Source organism: Mirounga angustirostris, unplaced genomic scaffold, assembly GCF_029215605.1.
Source record: "Mirounga angustirostris isolate CCGP_5_RB_7025 unplaced genomic scaffold, mMirAng1.0.hap1 SCAF_9, whole genome shotgun sequence".
Lineage (NCBI taxonomy): Eukaryota > Metazoa > Chordata > Mammalia > Carnivora > Phocidae > Mirounga > Mirounga angustirostris.
Genome location: NW_026991717.1, coordinates 79,620,055 through 79,636,923, shown reverse-complemented (window position 1 = coordinate 79,636,923; position 16,869 = coordinate 79,620,055). Strand labels below are relative to the sequence as shown.

The 16,869-nt window shown below is 35.1% G+C and overlaps 1 protein-coding gene across 6 annotated transcripts in view; it reads right to left on the bottom strand.

Moving 5' to 3' along the window:
* Positions 1 to 218: 218 nt before the first annotated feature.
* The window catches only part of G2E3 (G2/M-phase specific E3 ubiquitin protein ligase), a 59,031-nt gene continuing 42,380 nt past the window's right edge, over positions 219 to 16,869 (bottom strand). For all 6 annotated transcript variants that reach the window (XM_064570899.1, XM_064570896.1, XM_064570898.1 and 3 more), the window contains 7 exons: positions 15,224 to 15,348; positions 14,987 to 15,119; positions 12,085 to 12,392; positions 9,637 to 9,818; positions 5,777 to 5,949; positions 1,397 to 1,587; positions 219 to 599 (listed from right to left, as the gene is read on the bottom strand). In XM_064570899.1, the coding sequence (XP_064426969.1) occupies positions 343 to 599; positions 1,397 to 1,587; positions 5,777 to 5,949; positions 9,637 to 9,818; positions 12,085 to 12,392; positions 14,987 to 15,119; positions 15,224 to 15,348 (1,369 nt within the window). In that variant the 3' untranslated portion in view covers positions 219 to 342. The remainder of the gene's footprint in view (positions 600 to 1,396; positions 1,588 to 5,776; positions 5,950 to 9,636; positions 9,819 to 12,084; positions 12,393 to 14,986; positions 15,120 to 15,223; positions 15,349 to 16,869) is intronic.

Genomic DNA, 16,869 nt, shown 5'->3' with positions numbered 1-16,869 from the left:
ATATAAGTTTTTTTCTTATATATATATATATATATACACACACACACACATATATATATATACCATGCTATTATACTTGAAAAGTCTGTACAGCTCTTTTAAAACTATTTATATTAAAATTTATGACGCATGTGTATTAAGAAAATAGAAAAGTATCATCACTTTGACTGCTACACGTTAACAAAAAATTTTTTTAGCTTAAGTGGCCAAAACATTCCTTTATGTTCATATAAATTTTATTGGGCCAAGAAGCTGACAAGTTTGTTCAAATAATGGACAGATTTCTGAAACAAAAAGTATCAACAGCAGCTTGTAAAGAAGCATTTCTTTGTTCAAAACATTTTAATGTCCAATGTAGTGAGAACTTTCTTCCTTTTCTAGTCTTAGAGTGTTTCTTATAGCAAAGTCCATATTTTCTTGAAACTCTTGATATGTATTGGTGATTGGAAGAGCTAAACAGTTATTACACTTGTTTCCAATAGGAAAATCCATATGAAGGCACTCAATTGAAGGAGTGGGTTTAAATCCCGCAGGTGGAATGGAACTGCAACCAGTTGCAAAAATAAGAATGTCTTCCATTGTTATTGCAGATTTACCATCTGAAAAGTTTACCAAAAAAGAAAATCTATGTTATATATATTACTATCATCATAGACTCTTTCCCAACTAGACAGGGAATATTTAAGAGACTAACATCTATCTTGGGCAAAATAAATCACCAGATCAAGCGCAGTAACAGGAAAATAGTACACTCAATAAATGTTTAGTTGAACCTCAAAGTATAACTCAGAAAGTCATTTAGTTGAACTACTCATTATATATTTGAATGTCTTCTCTAATATAAAATTATCAGATAATCCAAGAGGTTCAGGGGGCATGATAGTAAAAATAATTTTAAGCCATTTCTAGATCATCACTGTTTGATACACTAGCTCATCAAACTCAGAGAGGAAAACTAAATGGTATAAAACAACTGAATAACCCACCTAAAAAAGAATTTCAACTCAAGGTTAAATCTTTCCCACTCTATTAAATGGAATGATTTTACATTGCTAATGCTCAATGATGTTTAACGTAAAATTGAAAAAGATGAAATAGATGATAATTAGCTTTAAGATTATTCTATGCTGTGGCAGTCACCCACATAGTTTTCTAGGAAGAATGTCTTTCACCTCAAATTATCTAGAGGAAAACAAATTGCAAAATTGAAATTTTCTCTGTAATCTTTCCTCATCACTTTGAACTCAGTAATAATATACACTTGACTTAAAATAAATTTTGTAAATGTGGAGTTAGCAGATGAAAGTATTACCAAAAAGCAAAACTCAAAGAAATAAATTAGTATACTGAAACAAATGTTCTATGACAGTTACATAAAAATAAAACATCCACATACCCTCAACAGCCTGTAAATAACTGTTCCAAAATCCCAAAGCCTGTACATCAGATAATGTGCGTACTGTAAAAAGATCACTAAGGATTTTTGCGGAAAGATTCTCAGGTTTATGACAGAAGATACTATAAAAGGCTTCCGGGTAAGTCTGAATTTTTTCCAAAACACCAAGAGTTTTCAGACCCTGCTTAAAACTTAAGAGAAGATAAACAATAAGCCAACATTTATACACGTGTTTAGTATTACAATTACAAATTAACATTTCTAGCTAATTTACTATCACATATACTTAGATGTGAGGAAAATATATAATATAGATATACATGATATGATACTTTTAAGACAATATCAAGCAAGTATATTAATATAAAATTAATTTTATCTGCCCACACTATTTGATTTTATAAAATAGTTTTAAAACTAAAACAATAAAAAAAATAAATAAGCTAACAATTTTTAAGAGGAAAAATGTAGACATGTGAAGTATTTTATACTTCAAAGCTAATTATAGTATAAAATGAAGTTTCCTAGAAACTGCAAAGAAAAAGAGCAATAAATCTTAGCCACAAAAAAATTAAACTTATGTACTGCTAAAAAGAAATTAACAAAGACAAAACAATGTGGGAATATATATGACAGAAAACTAATTTCTCTAATATACAAAAAATACAAATCATTTTTCTAAAAGAACAATAGGAAATTAGCAAAATATGAATGGATAATTAACAGAATACAAGTAACAAATTACTTTATTTTATTTTTATTTATTTTATTTATTTATTTTTTTTAAAGATTTTTTATTTATTTTTTAGAGAGTGAGCGAGAGAGAAACAGCATGAGACGGGAGAGGGTCAGAGAGAGAAGCAGGCTCCCCGCTGAGCTGGGAGCCCGATGCGGGACTTGATCCCAGGACCCTGGGATCATGACCTGAGCCGAAGGCAGACGCTTAACCATCTGAGCCACCCAGGTGCCCACAAGTAAATTATTTTAAATGCACATTCTCACTAGTTAGGAAAGAATGGAGGTATATTTTTATCTATCAGACTAAGTCCTACCTGTAGCTCTGGTACCCTGAGGAGGCTACCCACCTCCTCAGGTACCCTGCTACAGATTCATCTCCCCTTCTACTGGCTCTTTCTCAAGAGAACAGAAATGTGCTTATCTTTCCCATCTTTAAATGGAAAAAAATTTCATTCAATCCCATGTTTTCCTTTAAGACAACCTACCTGAAAGACTTAGCTACATTCACTGTCTTCATTTGCTAATTGCCCATTCACTTTTATTCCACTCCTGTCTATGCCTGAGGAAAAACTGCCCTAACTTATGAATGATCTCCTTCTATGGGATCAGTCTTCTGGTTTCCCTTATTTCTCTGGCCAGATCTTTTCAGTCTCTTACAAAACTTCTTCTTTCTTTACTTTGCCTTAAATGTTGCTATTTGTGCCTCATGGATCTGTAACAAGGCCAATTTCTCTTCTCCCTTACCCTCTCCCATGGCTCTATTTAGCAGGCATACATTCATCACTATAAAATCTATTATTTCTGGGAGCCTGGGTGGCTCAGTCGGTTAAGCGTCTGCCTTCGGCTCAGGTCATGATCCCGCAGTCTTGGAATTGAACCCCACATTGGGCTCCCTGCTTTAGCAGGGAGTCAGCTTCTTTCTCTGCTTCTCACCCTGCTCGTGCTCTCTGTCTCTCTCTTAAATAAATACAAATCTTAAAAAATAAAATAAAATTTGGCTTGTCTTAAAAAAATAAAATAAAAATAAAATCTATCTCTAGCCCAGAAATATATCCAACAGGCTAATGGGAACCATATAGTCCAAGTACCCAAACTTATTAAGTGCAAAAGAAAGTTAATCACCTTACTACTAAAATCTAAACCATAATTGATGGCAAATGCCTCCATTATCCATCAAATGAGTATAGCTGAATCTAAAAGTCCCCCTTAACTATTTGCTCTTCCATTTCTTATTACCAAGTCCTATGAATTTCCTTGTCTGTAATCCCTTTTATCTGCTCATTTCTCTATATACCCCTTTACCACCCTATTACAAACTACCTGCAGAGGAACTGCTTTACCAGGTGTGCAAATTCCCAAGTTCATTTTCCATGTTGTAGCTCTAGGCATGTGCCAGAAATAAACCCCAATACTGTCATTTATCCTGAGGTAGACTGGAGTCCTAGCCCCCCAACCCCTGCCAGTAAGTCTACATCCTATTTCCTGGAACCTATGAATGTGATCTTATTTGGAAAAAGATTCTAAGCAGATATAATTAAAGATCTTGAGATCATCCTATCTAGATTACTTGGGCTGGCCCAAAATCCAATGACAAGTGTCTTTATAAGACACACACACAGAGGAAAAGGCCATGTGATATAGATTCTAAAAATAAAAGTATTTACTACTATGGAGTAACCTCCAGTATATATTGCCAATTTTAAAAAATGACTGGAAAGAGTGGATGGTATGTTACTATTTATCTAATAAAAGAAATTAGTACATAGGCACACATATATTTATCTGCTATCATTTAAAAAACTGACAAATAATAGGAGGGTAAACAATAAAAGCAACTGAAATGATGACTTCATAAGGGGGTGAAAAGTAGTTGTGGTAAGGATGAAAGCTATACTTCTTTGAATGCAATTTGTATTATAGAGCTGAGTTCTTTTGATATACCTTCATTATAATTTGAGTTTGGAACCATGCAAATATTTTACAGAACTTTAAAAAAAATGAAATTTTTAAAAATCACTAAAAATAAAATAAAAAATGAAAATAAAATGTATATACAGTTGGTAATATAACAACACAGAATGAATATTCCAAATGTCTTTAAAATACAGTAATTTGACTACACAGCCCTAGAAAAATAATGTTAACCTGTTTTCAATATGTTATTGGTGATAATGTTGGTAATGTTACTTGAGACTACTGTTTATGAAATGCGGAATAAATCAAGTAAGTAATTATTTCATACTCTAATTCTCCTGTGTTGTTCATAAGTTGATAACGGAGATTCTCAACATGGGACAAAGAAAAGGTTAAAAAATCTTGTAGTAGTGAATTTGAAGTATCAGTAAAATGCAAGACGTATTTTACCTTAAAAAACTGAAACCAAAACCAAACCAAAACCCTTTATGTCCTAGTTTGGGTCCACGGAAAAGGCCAAGAAACAATGACCAATCTGGCAAAAATAAGCATCCCTACCATCCAGATTGCAGTTTGGAAATATCATTCCCCATTCAAAGACACAAAGATTCCTCAGTCCAAAATGCACAAAATGAGCCTGAAATACCTTGCTATATACCATATACCAAGAAAGCTATAAAAGATCATTGAGGTCAACCTCAAAAAGAACTCAAAAGAAACAACGTAAGAACATTTACAATGGCCAAACATGGAGACACTGAGAACTCCAGGAAGATTAAGAAGTGAATGGTTGTGAACACATCAAATATATTTAAATCTATGGGTTAATGATACTGAAAAAAAAATTTTTTTTTTTTTAAAGATTTTATTTATTTATTTGAGGCAGAGAGAATGAGAGACAGAGAGCATGAGAGGGAGGAGGGTCAGAGGGAGAAGCAGACTCCCTGCCGAGCAGGGAGCCCGATGCGGGACTCGATCCCGGGACTCCAGGATCATGACCTGAGCCAAAGGCAGTCGCTTAACCAACTGAGCCACCCAGGCGCCCGATACTGAAAATTTTTTTAAAAATGATCACTTCTGAGATGGTATTATGTCTGGAATTTGCTTGAAAATAATCCTGGAGTCAGGGCGCCTGCGTGGCTCAGTCGGTTAAGCATCCAACTCTTGGTTTCGGCTCAGGTCATGATCTCATTGGTGGTGGGATCGAGCCCCACATGGGGCTCCATGCTCGGCGGGGAGTGTGCTTGAGCATTCTATCCCTCTGCCCCTCCCCCCATGAGTGCTTGCTCTCTCTCTAAAATAAATAAATATTTTTCTAAAAATTAAAAAACAAAAGATAGAAAAGAATCCTGGAGTCAATAATAAAGGTAGGCTAGATGAACAAGACTGGCCACAGGTTGACTGATTACCTATTACCTAGCAGACAACAGGTACTCAATAAATAGTTATTAAATGAGTGAGGAGAAATGGAATAGTTGGCTTACATGCTAAGAATTTAAAAATTTTTTTGATTTAGAAAAATTATAAGTTGAGATAGTGATTACTTTTCCTACCCAAGCATCATACATTTATGCAGTTCTGTATAAAATAGAATGGTAATCATCCTTAAGACATTAGTTTTAAAGCATTATTTTAAAATAGCATTTAAATTTTTATCAAATATCTCTCTTGTTATAAGACAATCACTTTAAACATGTAATGTGAGAGAATCACATATAAACAACTTACCTTTCAAAGGGTGCTTGGACTCTCTTAATTACATGGTAAACTAATATGTCTTTTGCCAACATATATTTATCACTTAATGAAGTTATAAGTCTTAGACATCCAATAAGCTCTAAGTAGTTATAGCATTCATTTACTACTGAGTTTAAGTCAGCCACATTTGTTGCAGTATTTACCTATAACAAAGAAGAAAATATACCCAGTTTACTCACTTGTGAATAATATTCACATTTCAAATGACACTTATTACTTTATAATCAATTCTGGAGAACACCACCGTGGAGTAAAAGTATATCAAGAATTATTTTTCTAGAATAAAGGACAATCCAGTTTAATAAATAGTGTCAATTTCTGCCTTCAAGAAACCTACAGTAAACTGCCACTTTAATACAGGAAATTATTTACATAAGAGGTAATAACTGACACAGAACAGTTACATAGTACTAGAGAGGCAAGTGAAATAACCTGAGATTTCATGAAAGAGAAAGAATATCAGCTATCTGGCTTTAAAGACTTAATGAGGGACTTAAAACAGGGATAGAATCAAAAGAGTAGTTCAGGAAACAGTATAAACAAAGGAACACCTGACCATTTACGTGCCAGACACTTACATACAGGTTAGCTCTTTAACAAAGTTACACAGGGAAAGAAAGATTAAAAATAGGAAGCAGTCAATGGTTCATTTGAATACAAAATTTCCTTTTTATCTCTTCCTTCCAAAAAACTTTTTCCAGTGATTTATGATTTCCCTCATTCACTTCAGATTTCTGCTGAAATTCCAGAAGTTTTTCAACTACCCTGTTCAAAATATTACCTTCACATACTGTCAGAGACTAATAGTTAGGTACATATTACCTTTGCTCCCAAACCCACCACCCTGAGTTTTAGTTGATAGCCAAATTTTCCTTGCAGCTAAATGTGGCTATATGTGATTAAGAGCTATCCAAAGGAATGTGAGTGAAAACGTGTCAAACTTCCCTGAACTCTACTTCCATTTCCTCCCTTAAGAGCAAGCTTCATGTAGATGAAGATGATATCCTAAGTGATTACACAATGAGAGGAAGGAATCCAATTCCCTAGATGACTTGGTATATCATAACCATACTGCTAAAATACAAGCCATCTGAAAGGCCAGACAGCATCTTATGATATGTGGGCTATAGGGTGTCTGTCACAACTACTCAACTCTTCCACTATAGTGTAAAAGCAGTCATAGACACATAACAAATGGGAAATGGGTATGGCTGTGTTCCAATAAAACTTTATTTACAACAACAGAGGTAGCAGGCCAGACTTGGCCTACAGCCATAATTTGCCAATCCCTACATTAAAATCTAGATAACAAATTTTAGAGAAATGAAATATCTGTTGGGGTCTCTGTTACAGAAGCTTAGCCTAAGCTCCAACTTATTATATCCCAAACATTATCTCCTTTCTCTTATTCTTTTTTATTTATTTTTACAATACATTTTACTACACGACAGTATATTATATATTTATCTTCTGTGTTTCCTCTAAAATGTAAATTTCAAGGAGGCAGGGACTTTAGTTCACTACTATATCTTCAATGATGAAACAATATGAGGTACACAGTTATTTGTTGACTAAATGAACAAACAAACATTGTATAGGAGCACAGAAACAGAAATAAAGCGATGAGAGGAGTTGGAAGTCTTAAATACTCTAATGAATAGCTTGAACTTTGTTCACTAGGCAATGAGAAGCCACTGAAGATTCCTGAGGAAGAAAGCAATGTTATCAAAACTATACTTTTAAAAGAATCATCCTGAATATTAGAATAATATCCTAATTGTTTGAACCCAGAAATAATTTCAGTTTGGTATAGTAAATACATTAGAAATAAGAGGGAAGGGGCGCCTGGGTGGCTCAGTCATTAAGCGTCTGCCTTTGGCTCAGGTCACGATCCCAGTATCCCGGGATCGAGCCCCGCATCAGGCTCCCTGCTCAGTGGGAAGCCTGCTTCTCCCTCTTCCACTCCCTCTGCTTGTGTTCCCTCTCTCACTGTGTCTCTCTCTGTCAAATTAATAAATAAAATCTTAAAAAAAAAAAAAAAGAAATAAGAGGGAAATGCTGAAGATAAACTTCACTTTTAGAGATAAGATGACTTGACACATACTGATAAATGGAATATGGAAGAATGAAAATGGCCCTTTCTCCAGAAAGGCATGGAAATAAATCTTTTGAAAAGAAAAATCAGGCAAAAAAAAAAAAAAAACTCTGAGGAAAAAACAGTTATCTTATTAAACATGTTGGGCTCAGTGTGTTAGGAAGACTCAGACCCTATCTGGATATAAAAGACTGGTGGCTCAAAAACACAGGTCTGGGAATCATTCAGAAAGGTTATGGGTAAGAAGCAGCTTTCCAAATAGTACAGAGGGAGGACTGTTAGGATAACACAGAATAATACCCAAGTTTCAGGGGTAGGAAGAAATCCAATATTAAAGAAAACAGAAGAGATAAACTCAAAGACAGTGGTGATTATAAAAGGAGGATATGAGGAATTAGGAAAGAAAGGCTTTTGCATGTGGTGATTTAGATCCCTGGAATCAGCTACAAACTAGCTAACTTGGGAGAATGTTCTGTGGGAACAGAAGTCTGACTATAAGAAGTTAAGAAATGAGTAGGATAGAGGAAGCTGAGATAATGAAGTTCTACTAAAGTACACCTTTTGGTAAAGAGGAGAAAAGGAAAAATCAGTTGAGTTAAAGGATCAATTTAAACTACCATTTTAGGGGGCGCCTAGGTAGCTCAGTCGGTTAAGTGTCTGCCTTCAGCTCAGGTCATGATCCCAGGGTCCTGGGATCAAGCCCCGCATCGGGCTCCCTGCCCCGCGGGAAGCCTGCTTCTCCCTCTCCTACTCTCCCTGCTTATGTTCCCTCTCTAGCTGTGTCTCTGTCAAATAAATAAATAAATAAATCTTAAAAAAAAACCAAAAAAACAAAAAAACTACCATTTTAGGATGAGACACCTTGGGCCAAATAAAAGGACACACTTCCATGTTGTTTACTTTGTGATTTTGAAACTGAGGCTTACCAAGATTAACTAACATGCCCAAGGTCACACAGCTTATAGCAGTTATTTCAAACTAAAATCTGACTTCTGAGCATTTGGTTTTAACCATTAAACTATCCTGCCTATTAATGGAGACAATGGATAGCAGGAAGAAGGTTAAGCAGGAAGAAGGTTAAAGGAAAAAAAGTTGGATGACTTTCATCGTTTCAATTAGTTTCCAAATCAGTAACATGTAGGCAATAATACTTATAGGGCATTATGATAACTAAATTGAGTTTGTACAGGTAATATGTAGTACAGGGCTTAATAAATGGTAACTATTTTTAGGTGGAAACATTGAGTCTCCTCACTTGCTTCCATAAAGAAGAAATTCAGCCTGGTCCTTCTCTCCACCTATCATACTTATCTCCCTGTAGGAGTCAGACTAAGTTTTTTGACTGGTAAGCCAAGTCCTTCTTCTGCAGATCCACCTGCCTGTAGAAAGTGCACTTTTATCTGAAATCTAGCAGACAATAAGAACCTGCCTTATATTGTCTCTGGCAGGGTAGATAAATCCATCTAATTCTGAGAAGTGTTAACAAACCACTTTGACCACAGACCAAAGTCACATTATCTAATTAGTTATATCAACATTACACCTGGCCCTTTGATCTCTAGTTGTCTAACTTTAACATCTATCTCTTAATTGTTTGTGAACTCTGCTGGTAAACAAAAATATTGATGCCTCTTGACTACTGCACAAAGAGTATTATTCGATTGTAGATCCAGCATTTACATTCAAATATAACTAGAATGTAGTCTGTATTTTAATAAACAAGCACATTTCTTACCCTGATTATAATTTGTGCCACGTCAAAGTCTGAAACATCATCTAAAATTGGTTGGGTATTTTCTGGTCCATAAACAAGGCAGTTAAACAAGGTTTTAGAAAAGAAACCAGGTGAAGGACCACCATGAACCAAAGAAATGGCAAGGATTTTGCCAGCTTCATAGTAAAGATTCTCTTTCAGAGCTGTAGATACAGATGAAAATACATCAAATATAATTCTTTTATTATAAGATAACCATATATAATGAATACATATACAGCAAATTAAAAATCCCAAAAAACCAAGACTTAGACAAATGTAAAATAATTTACAGAAACTAGAATCATGTATAAAATACAGATCTCACCTAAATATATTTTTCTGAATACAAAATAACCTATAATAGAAAAGATGTAAATACAGAAAATCTTTAATAAAAATCACATATAATTCAATCACAATAACCAGTGTGCACACTTTGATGTGTATTTCTAGTATGTATATTAGTGTACAAATAGTTTGACTTTTGCTTTTTTTTTACTTACAATATTATTGTAAACTTTTTCTATGTTATACACAATTATCCAAATCTACAGTTAATGACTGATTAAGACTAATTTATAGATGTGCTGCAATGTAAACCATCTTATGACTGGCTACCTTGGCTAGGTCATAATTTCAAAAATATGAGAAACAATATTACAATCAATATCTATTTCCATATTCTTTTTTATATATCTTTGATTATTTGATTAGTATAGAAGTTCAAAGGAGGTTGTTGATAAATAGGGCTAAATTATTTTCCAAAATGGCACAAATTTACTCCCAAGAGTACATGCTATCTTACCATGTCATCATAACTTTCAATATTTTTTAAATTGTCATTTAAAATGTTTCAGCTACTAAGCAAAATAAGTCAGAGAAAGACAAATACTGTGTGATTTCACGCATATGTGGAATTTAAGAAACAAAACAAACAAGCAAAGGAAAAAAAATGAGACACACACACACACACAAATCAAGACACAGACTCTTAATTATAGAGAACTGATGGTTACCAGAGGGGAGAATGGTGGGGGGATGGGTGAAATAGGTGATGGTGATTAAGGAGTGCACTTGTCATGATGAGCATAGGGTGATGTATGGAAGTGCTGAATTACTATACTGTACACCTGAAACTAATATAACACTGTATGTTAACTTGAATTAAAATAAAAACTTAAATGGGGCGCCTGGGTGGCTCAGTTGGTTAAGCGACTGCCTTCGGCTCAGGTCACGATCCTGGAGTCCCGGGATCGAGTCCCACATCGGGCTCCCTGCTCAGTGGGGAGTCTGCTTCTCCCTCTGACCCTCCCCCCTCTCATGCTCTCTGTATCTCATTCTCTCTCTTGCAAATAAAATCTTAAAAAAAAAAAAAAAAAACTTAAAAATAAATGTTTTAGCTTTGATAAATCAAAGATATGTAAATTTTCCTTTCTCTTAATAAAGAGCAAATTATTAAGTAACATTATCAATACATGAACTAATAATAAAATCTCAACAATAACCTTATATGCTACGTATTAGCAGTCACAGTTTCTCTGTTAAATGAATTCCAGAGAGGTTGCATAATTAATCTAAGGATATAAAGTAACTGAAATAGATGTGTACAAAACTGAATTCAGATTTTGTGAATTTATGCATTTATCCACTGTACCAAAACTGTCTTGAGTTAACATTACTGATTATTTGGAGTGATTTTTTTTTAGGGAGTTTAGAGTTAAACAGTGTGTACAAATAAACCTTGGTAGTTTCTCAGTTATTTTAATGATGCTTCAGGCAACAGTAAGGAAGTTCTAGGGAAAATATAAGAGAAAATTCAAATGGAATGAAGTAAGTCTTCTCACTCTTTTGAATTTCCTATTACAGCAAAAGTGGTATAAAAGCTCCTAAAAAAGAATGCTAGAATTAATCACTTTTTGAAATTCATGTTTTAATTCATCATCAAAAGACAGAAAAGTATCATATACATAAATGTGCATGAAAAATTCCTGAAAGCAAAAGCACATTAAAAAAATCTGTCAGATGTGGACCAGAAAATTATGTGATAAAAATCCTAGCCTGTGAAGAAACATCTGATCTGCAAATTCCAAATATGTGAACAAGAAGGGCTTAAATAATCATCCATTCTATTTGGCCACTCTATTCAAAAGAAATTAGAATGAATATAAAGTACATTTTTAAGAAGTTACACTTAATTATAAATTCACTCCAAGGAAGATATTGCTAAAACAAATTAAGTATATTCTTAAAAAGTTTCACTACAAAATTTAAAGAACATCACTCTCCTTTCTCTACTCTTCTGTGATTCAATCAGTATTTTACAACAAAGTGAACTATACATTTCGACCACAGGGACTGAATATTAATTCTAACCAGCTATCTCTTTCACATGGTATATTCAGCAGATACAATAATAAATAAAATTACCTTGAGAATTTAGAGACAAATTCTTTGACAAGGACCCTTCAAATATTGGTGAATTCTCAAGATGCTGCATTAAGAGACTTAGGAATTCTTGCTTTGATCCAGGATGTTCTCTTCCAAAATTGTCATTTTCATTGATATATGCTACTTCAATTGTGTATGAAGGATTAAAGTTTTGATTTCTGAATCCATCTAAGGCACTATTCCAGATATTGGCTTTATTAATCCATAATCTTTTAGTTTTTTTTTTAATTTGAAATCCTAATTCCATCATTATTGTTGAAACGTCTCTTCTAAATTTACTGCCTTGCCTATAAGATATGAATTTAAACAGAGAGGTTAAGTACTCTAAAGTACTTTACATGACACAGCAGTTATTTAGCCAATAAAAAATAGAAAAATTAGTTAAAAAGGAAATTCTTCCCCAACTCCCACCCAAAACGGACAGCAGCTGCCACGAGAACCAAAAAGCTATTTGTTTCTAAATTCTTGACTCCCCAATTTCCTACCAATTAAAATCTAGTATCATAAAAGACCTATGAGAATGTTGATAGATCATTCTCTCAAATTTGATCAATTCAGTGGATTCAGATGTAAGAGAGAAGCTCAGAATCTCACCCTCCTGGCCAGTGGCTATAGCAAACAGTTGTTCCAAGGCATTTCAAGTTTACTAGATCCTTTAAAAACAGAACAAATGTAATTTCTGCTTACTCTATGAGAGACCATAGTTTTAAGAGATTTCACAATGTATTTCTAATCATAAAGTTAGTTAACAGTAGAGTCAATATTATAAACACAATTCACAATTCTATAGCAATAATTCTCAAAGTGTGGTTCAAAACTAGCAGCAGCAACAGCATCTGGACACTTGTTAGAAATGCAAAATTTTCCCCCAAGACTTTATATTTAAGTAATCTCTACACCCACGTGAGACTCGAACCTACAATCCTGAGATCAAGAGTTGCATACTCCACTGACTGAGCCAGCCAGGTGCCCCAGAAGTGGAAATTCTTGAGCCATAACAGCAAGTAAACAGAATCAGAACCTCTGAGCATGAGGCCTAGCAGCCTATGTCTTATTAAGACCTCCAGGCAATTGTATGGACTAAATCAATTGTCTCTGCCTCAATTTCTCCATCTGTAATTGAAATTAATGTACTCAAAATAATCTTGTTTGGAGCAGTGTCCATGGATCATCTTTCCACATCAAGTATAAATTTTTCTCATCGTAAAACATTACAATGCCCCAATGTGGACCAGGCTTTGCTTTTTCTTTCTTCACACACCCCCTAATTCATTAACCCAGGTTGCAGGAAAACGGAAGTCTTTTGGAAGTAAGACAATCCTTCAGAAATATGCCTTTGTGTAACAGGTTGATTCCTTGTTCCTGCCTGGAATGGCAATGCTGATGTTATTCTTTTAGAATATGATGTTAAAGCATGGAACAAGGAATCAAACTTCCCTGGTATAATATCTTTGGAAACCTACATATTAAAAGTTTTAAAATTAATGTGAACATCTTTTTTGATACTGAAAATATTAAAAAACATCTGTAACAAGTTTTCAGTTAACACAAGTGATATCTTAAAACAGCAATTCTTCACTTTTTGAATAGTACTTCATATTCCACTTCATCTATAAATCTAGTTATCAAGTATTTTCACAGAAATTCTCTTTACCTTCTAAGTTTTAACTTGATACTATTTTTTTTAAAAAAAGAGTGTACGCGTGGGTGCATGTGCGGGGCGTGGGGTAGGTGGGGAGATGGGTGGGGGAGACAGAGGGAGAGTGAGAGAATCTCAAGCAGATTCCCTGCTGAGCACGGAGACCCACGTGGGGCTGGATCTCAGGACCCCAAGATCATGGCCTGAGTCAAAACCAAGAGTCAGCCAGATGCTTGACCAACTGAGCCACCCAGGTGCCCCTAACTTGATACTATTTTTAACAAAAAAGTACTTCCTTCCATCATGCTTAGCTACTAATGTTAGCTTTGCGTATTTTTCTAAAAACTCCTTCGCAAAGCTACATATAGTTAAAAATCCTAACTTCAGCTGAATAAACACCTGACATGATACTAAGTTGTAATTCTAGTCTTATTTAAATGTTATGATTTTGAAAGTTACTTATTTTACTACGTACAGTGGTGTACACCTGTAGTCCCAGGTACTCAGGAGGCTGAGGCAGGAGGATCACTTGAGCACAGTTCTAGGCTGTTGTGTGCTATGCCAACTGGGTGTCTGCACTAAGTTTGGCATCAATATGGTGACCTCCCGGAAGCTGGGAACCACTAGGTTGCCTAAGGATGGGGTGAACCAGCCCAGGTAGGAAAATATTTAGGCATTAATACAGTAATACTTGTATGTGTGCCTTAAACTTTCTAAAGAGGTGACATTTAGACCTCTGACATTGACAGCAAATATATTAAGCAAATGATTACACAATTAAAAAAAAATCACTATATTAAATGATTCCTTCCTTTCAACCAAGTAACATGGTATACTTGGTATTTTAAACTACCTTGAAAATGACCTATAATATATATTTTACATCATGACTCAGTACACAATAAAATAAATTTCATATATATTCTATTTGCAATGCAATCTGATATTTTACATTCATTCTATCCTGTTTTGTTTTCTTTTTTCAATGCTGGTTGCATTGACTTCATGATCAAATATTGGTCCTACAGTTTGAAAAACACTCTTCCAGAATACTAAGATCAGCTAATATTCTAAGTGTGTTTTTCTCAAAATAGAGCTTTATAGGGATGCCTGGATGGCTCAGTTGAGAGAGCATGTGACTCCTGAGCTTAGAGCAGTGAGTTCAAGCCCCACACTGAGCACAGAGCTTACTTTAAAAAAAAAGAGAGAGTTTTATATTTTTCCCCAATTCAAAATACATACCTCAGTAGATCTTTATGCTGGGCTCCAGGTGACTGTCTGGGTAATTTAGGTGATGATTCTTCCAACAAACAATCAGTTATTCCCACACTGTTAGTGTTGGGTAATGTATGTTTTTTGGCTTTTTGGAAATCCTCTGTAGATTTAAAACCCAATGTTAGCATTACAGATATACAGGAAGAAATTTTAAAATAATATACATTTGAAAAAACGTCTTTATTCAAAATTACAAAATATTACCTGAATTGTAGAGAATACCTCTACATTCCAAACACTCCCAATTTTGTTCCCATGATCGTAATGAGGAACAAGCTAAATGTGTTCCGCTAGAACCACAACACTGACAGCGCTTTATTTCCCATTTGCTGAGGACATAAACAGAGCAGATGTTTACATTTTAGTATTAACTTGGTCTAATTCCAACCACCTGCACTGCCACAGGCCACACTGTCCATCTCACATATAACCAACCCTTCTACCAAAGGAGGGAAAACAGATTATCTGCTTTGACACTACATTACTCTTTCTTATTTTTTTTCTATTTCACTTATTATGTTTGTAACCTCTTCCTCTAAATAGTCACTAACTTAAAATACCTAAACTAAATATCAACATGTACATGCACATACGCAAGACTATAAACACCAGAAAGAATAGGATAGAAGGAAAAAAATTTCTTTTATATTTGGAAATTACTAGCTCATAGGGAAATTGCTATAAAAATGTGGCCAACATGGAAGAAGCATCAGTAAATATATTATCTTACCTAAAATATTATTTTTCACATTCATTGTGAGGAATTACTTCCTATAAACGCCAGTATTATGTAGCTCAACAGGATCCAGACTTACTATCTTGCCCATATTTATATTCCCCTGTTTGTTCCCTTCCACCCCCACTTCCATGTTTCTCCACTGGATTGTGTGATGTATGCCAGTCCATACTCACATTTTCTGTATAGGTGTGGGTGTGGGTTGTGGTGTGGGGCCTATTTTTTGTTTGGTTATGAGTATACCCTCTATGAATAAAACGGGTATACTCCCTGAGTGTGTGGATGTGTAGGTGATGAGAGAGGTAGTTGGGGGTGCCTGGGTGGCTCAGTCGGTTAAGCATCTGACTCTTGATTTAAGCTCAGGTCATGATCTCAGGGTCATGAGATGGGTCCCTGTGTTAGGCTCCATGCTGGGTGTGGAGTCTGCTTAAGATTTTCTCTCTCCCTCTCCCTCTGCCCGTGCCTCCCGCCCCCCCCGCCACGTGTATGTACGTGATGCTCTCTCTCAAAAAGAAAAAAGAGAAAAAAAGAAAAAGAATGAGAAAAAGAAAAAAAAGGAGGTAGTTGGATACCCCCCCCTCCATTAGGTATAGGTGAATCTCTCTGTGTGGATATGAGTATGGAGGTGTGTGTCTCCCTCACTTTCCCAGATAGTTCTGCCAAATGATGAAGAGAAAGAGGACATCTAACATGAGTGCTTACTATACACCAGGCCCAGTTCTCAGTCTACACAAAAAGTTTAATCCTCATAATTTTAATAGGAAAAATCGCTATTATCCTTCATTTTAAAAAGGAGGAAACCAGGCATATAGAGGTAAATAACTTGCCCAATTAAGTTCACACTGCTAGTAAGTCCCAAAGTGGGGCTTCCAACCTAGTTTACCTGGCTTCGGACCCATGCTCCTAACCACTACACCATGGTGCCTTTCAGCAAAACTACCTTCCTATCACTAGAACGAGGGAGTGAGATTACAAAACAAACAAAAAAACAAAAAGCATTCAGATGGCAAGTACTGTGTCCCAGGAGAAAAGACAAGGAATAGCAACCTCAAGTAGTTGCCAGAAAGGAAGGGGAGTTTGGTAGCTACTGACTGGGTGACCAGTAATATATAAG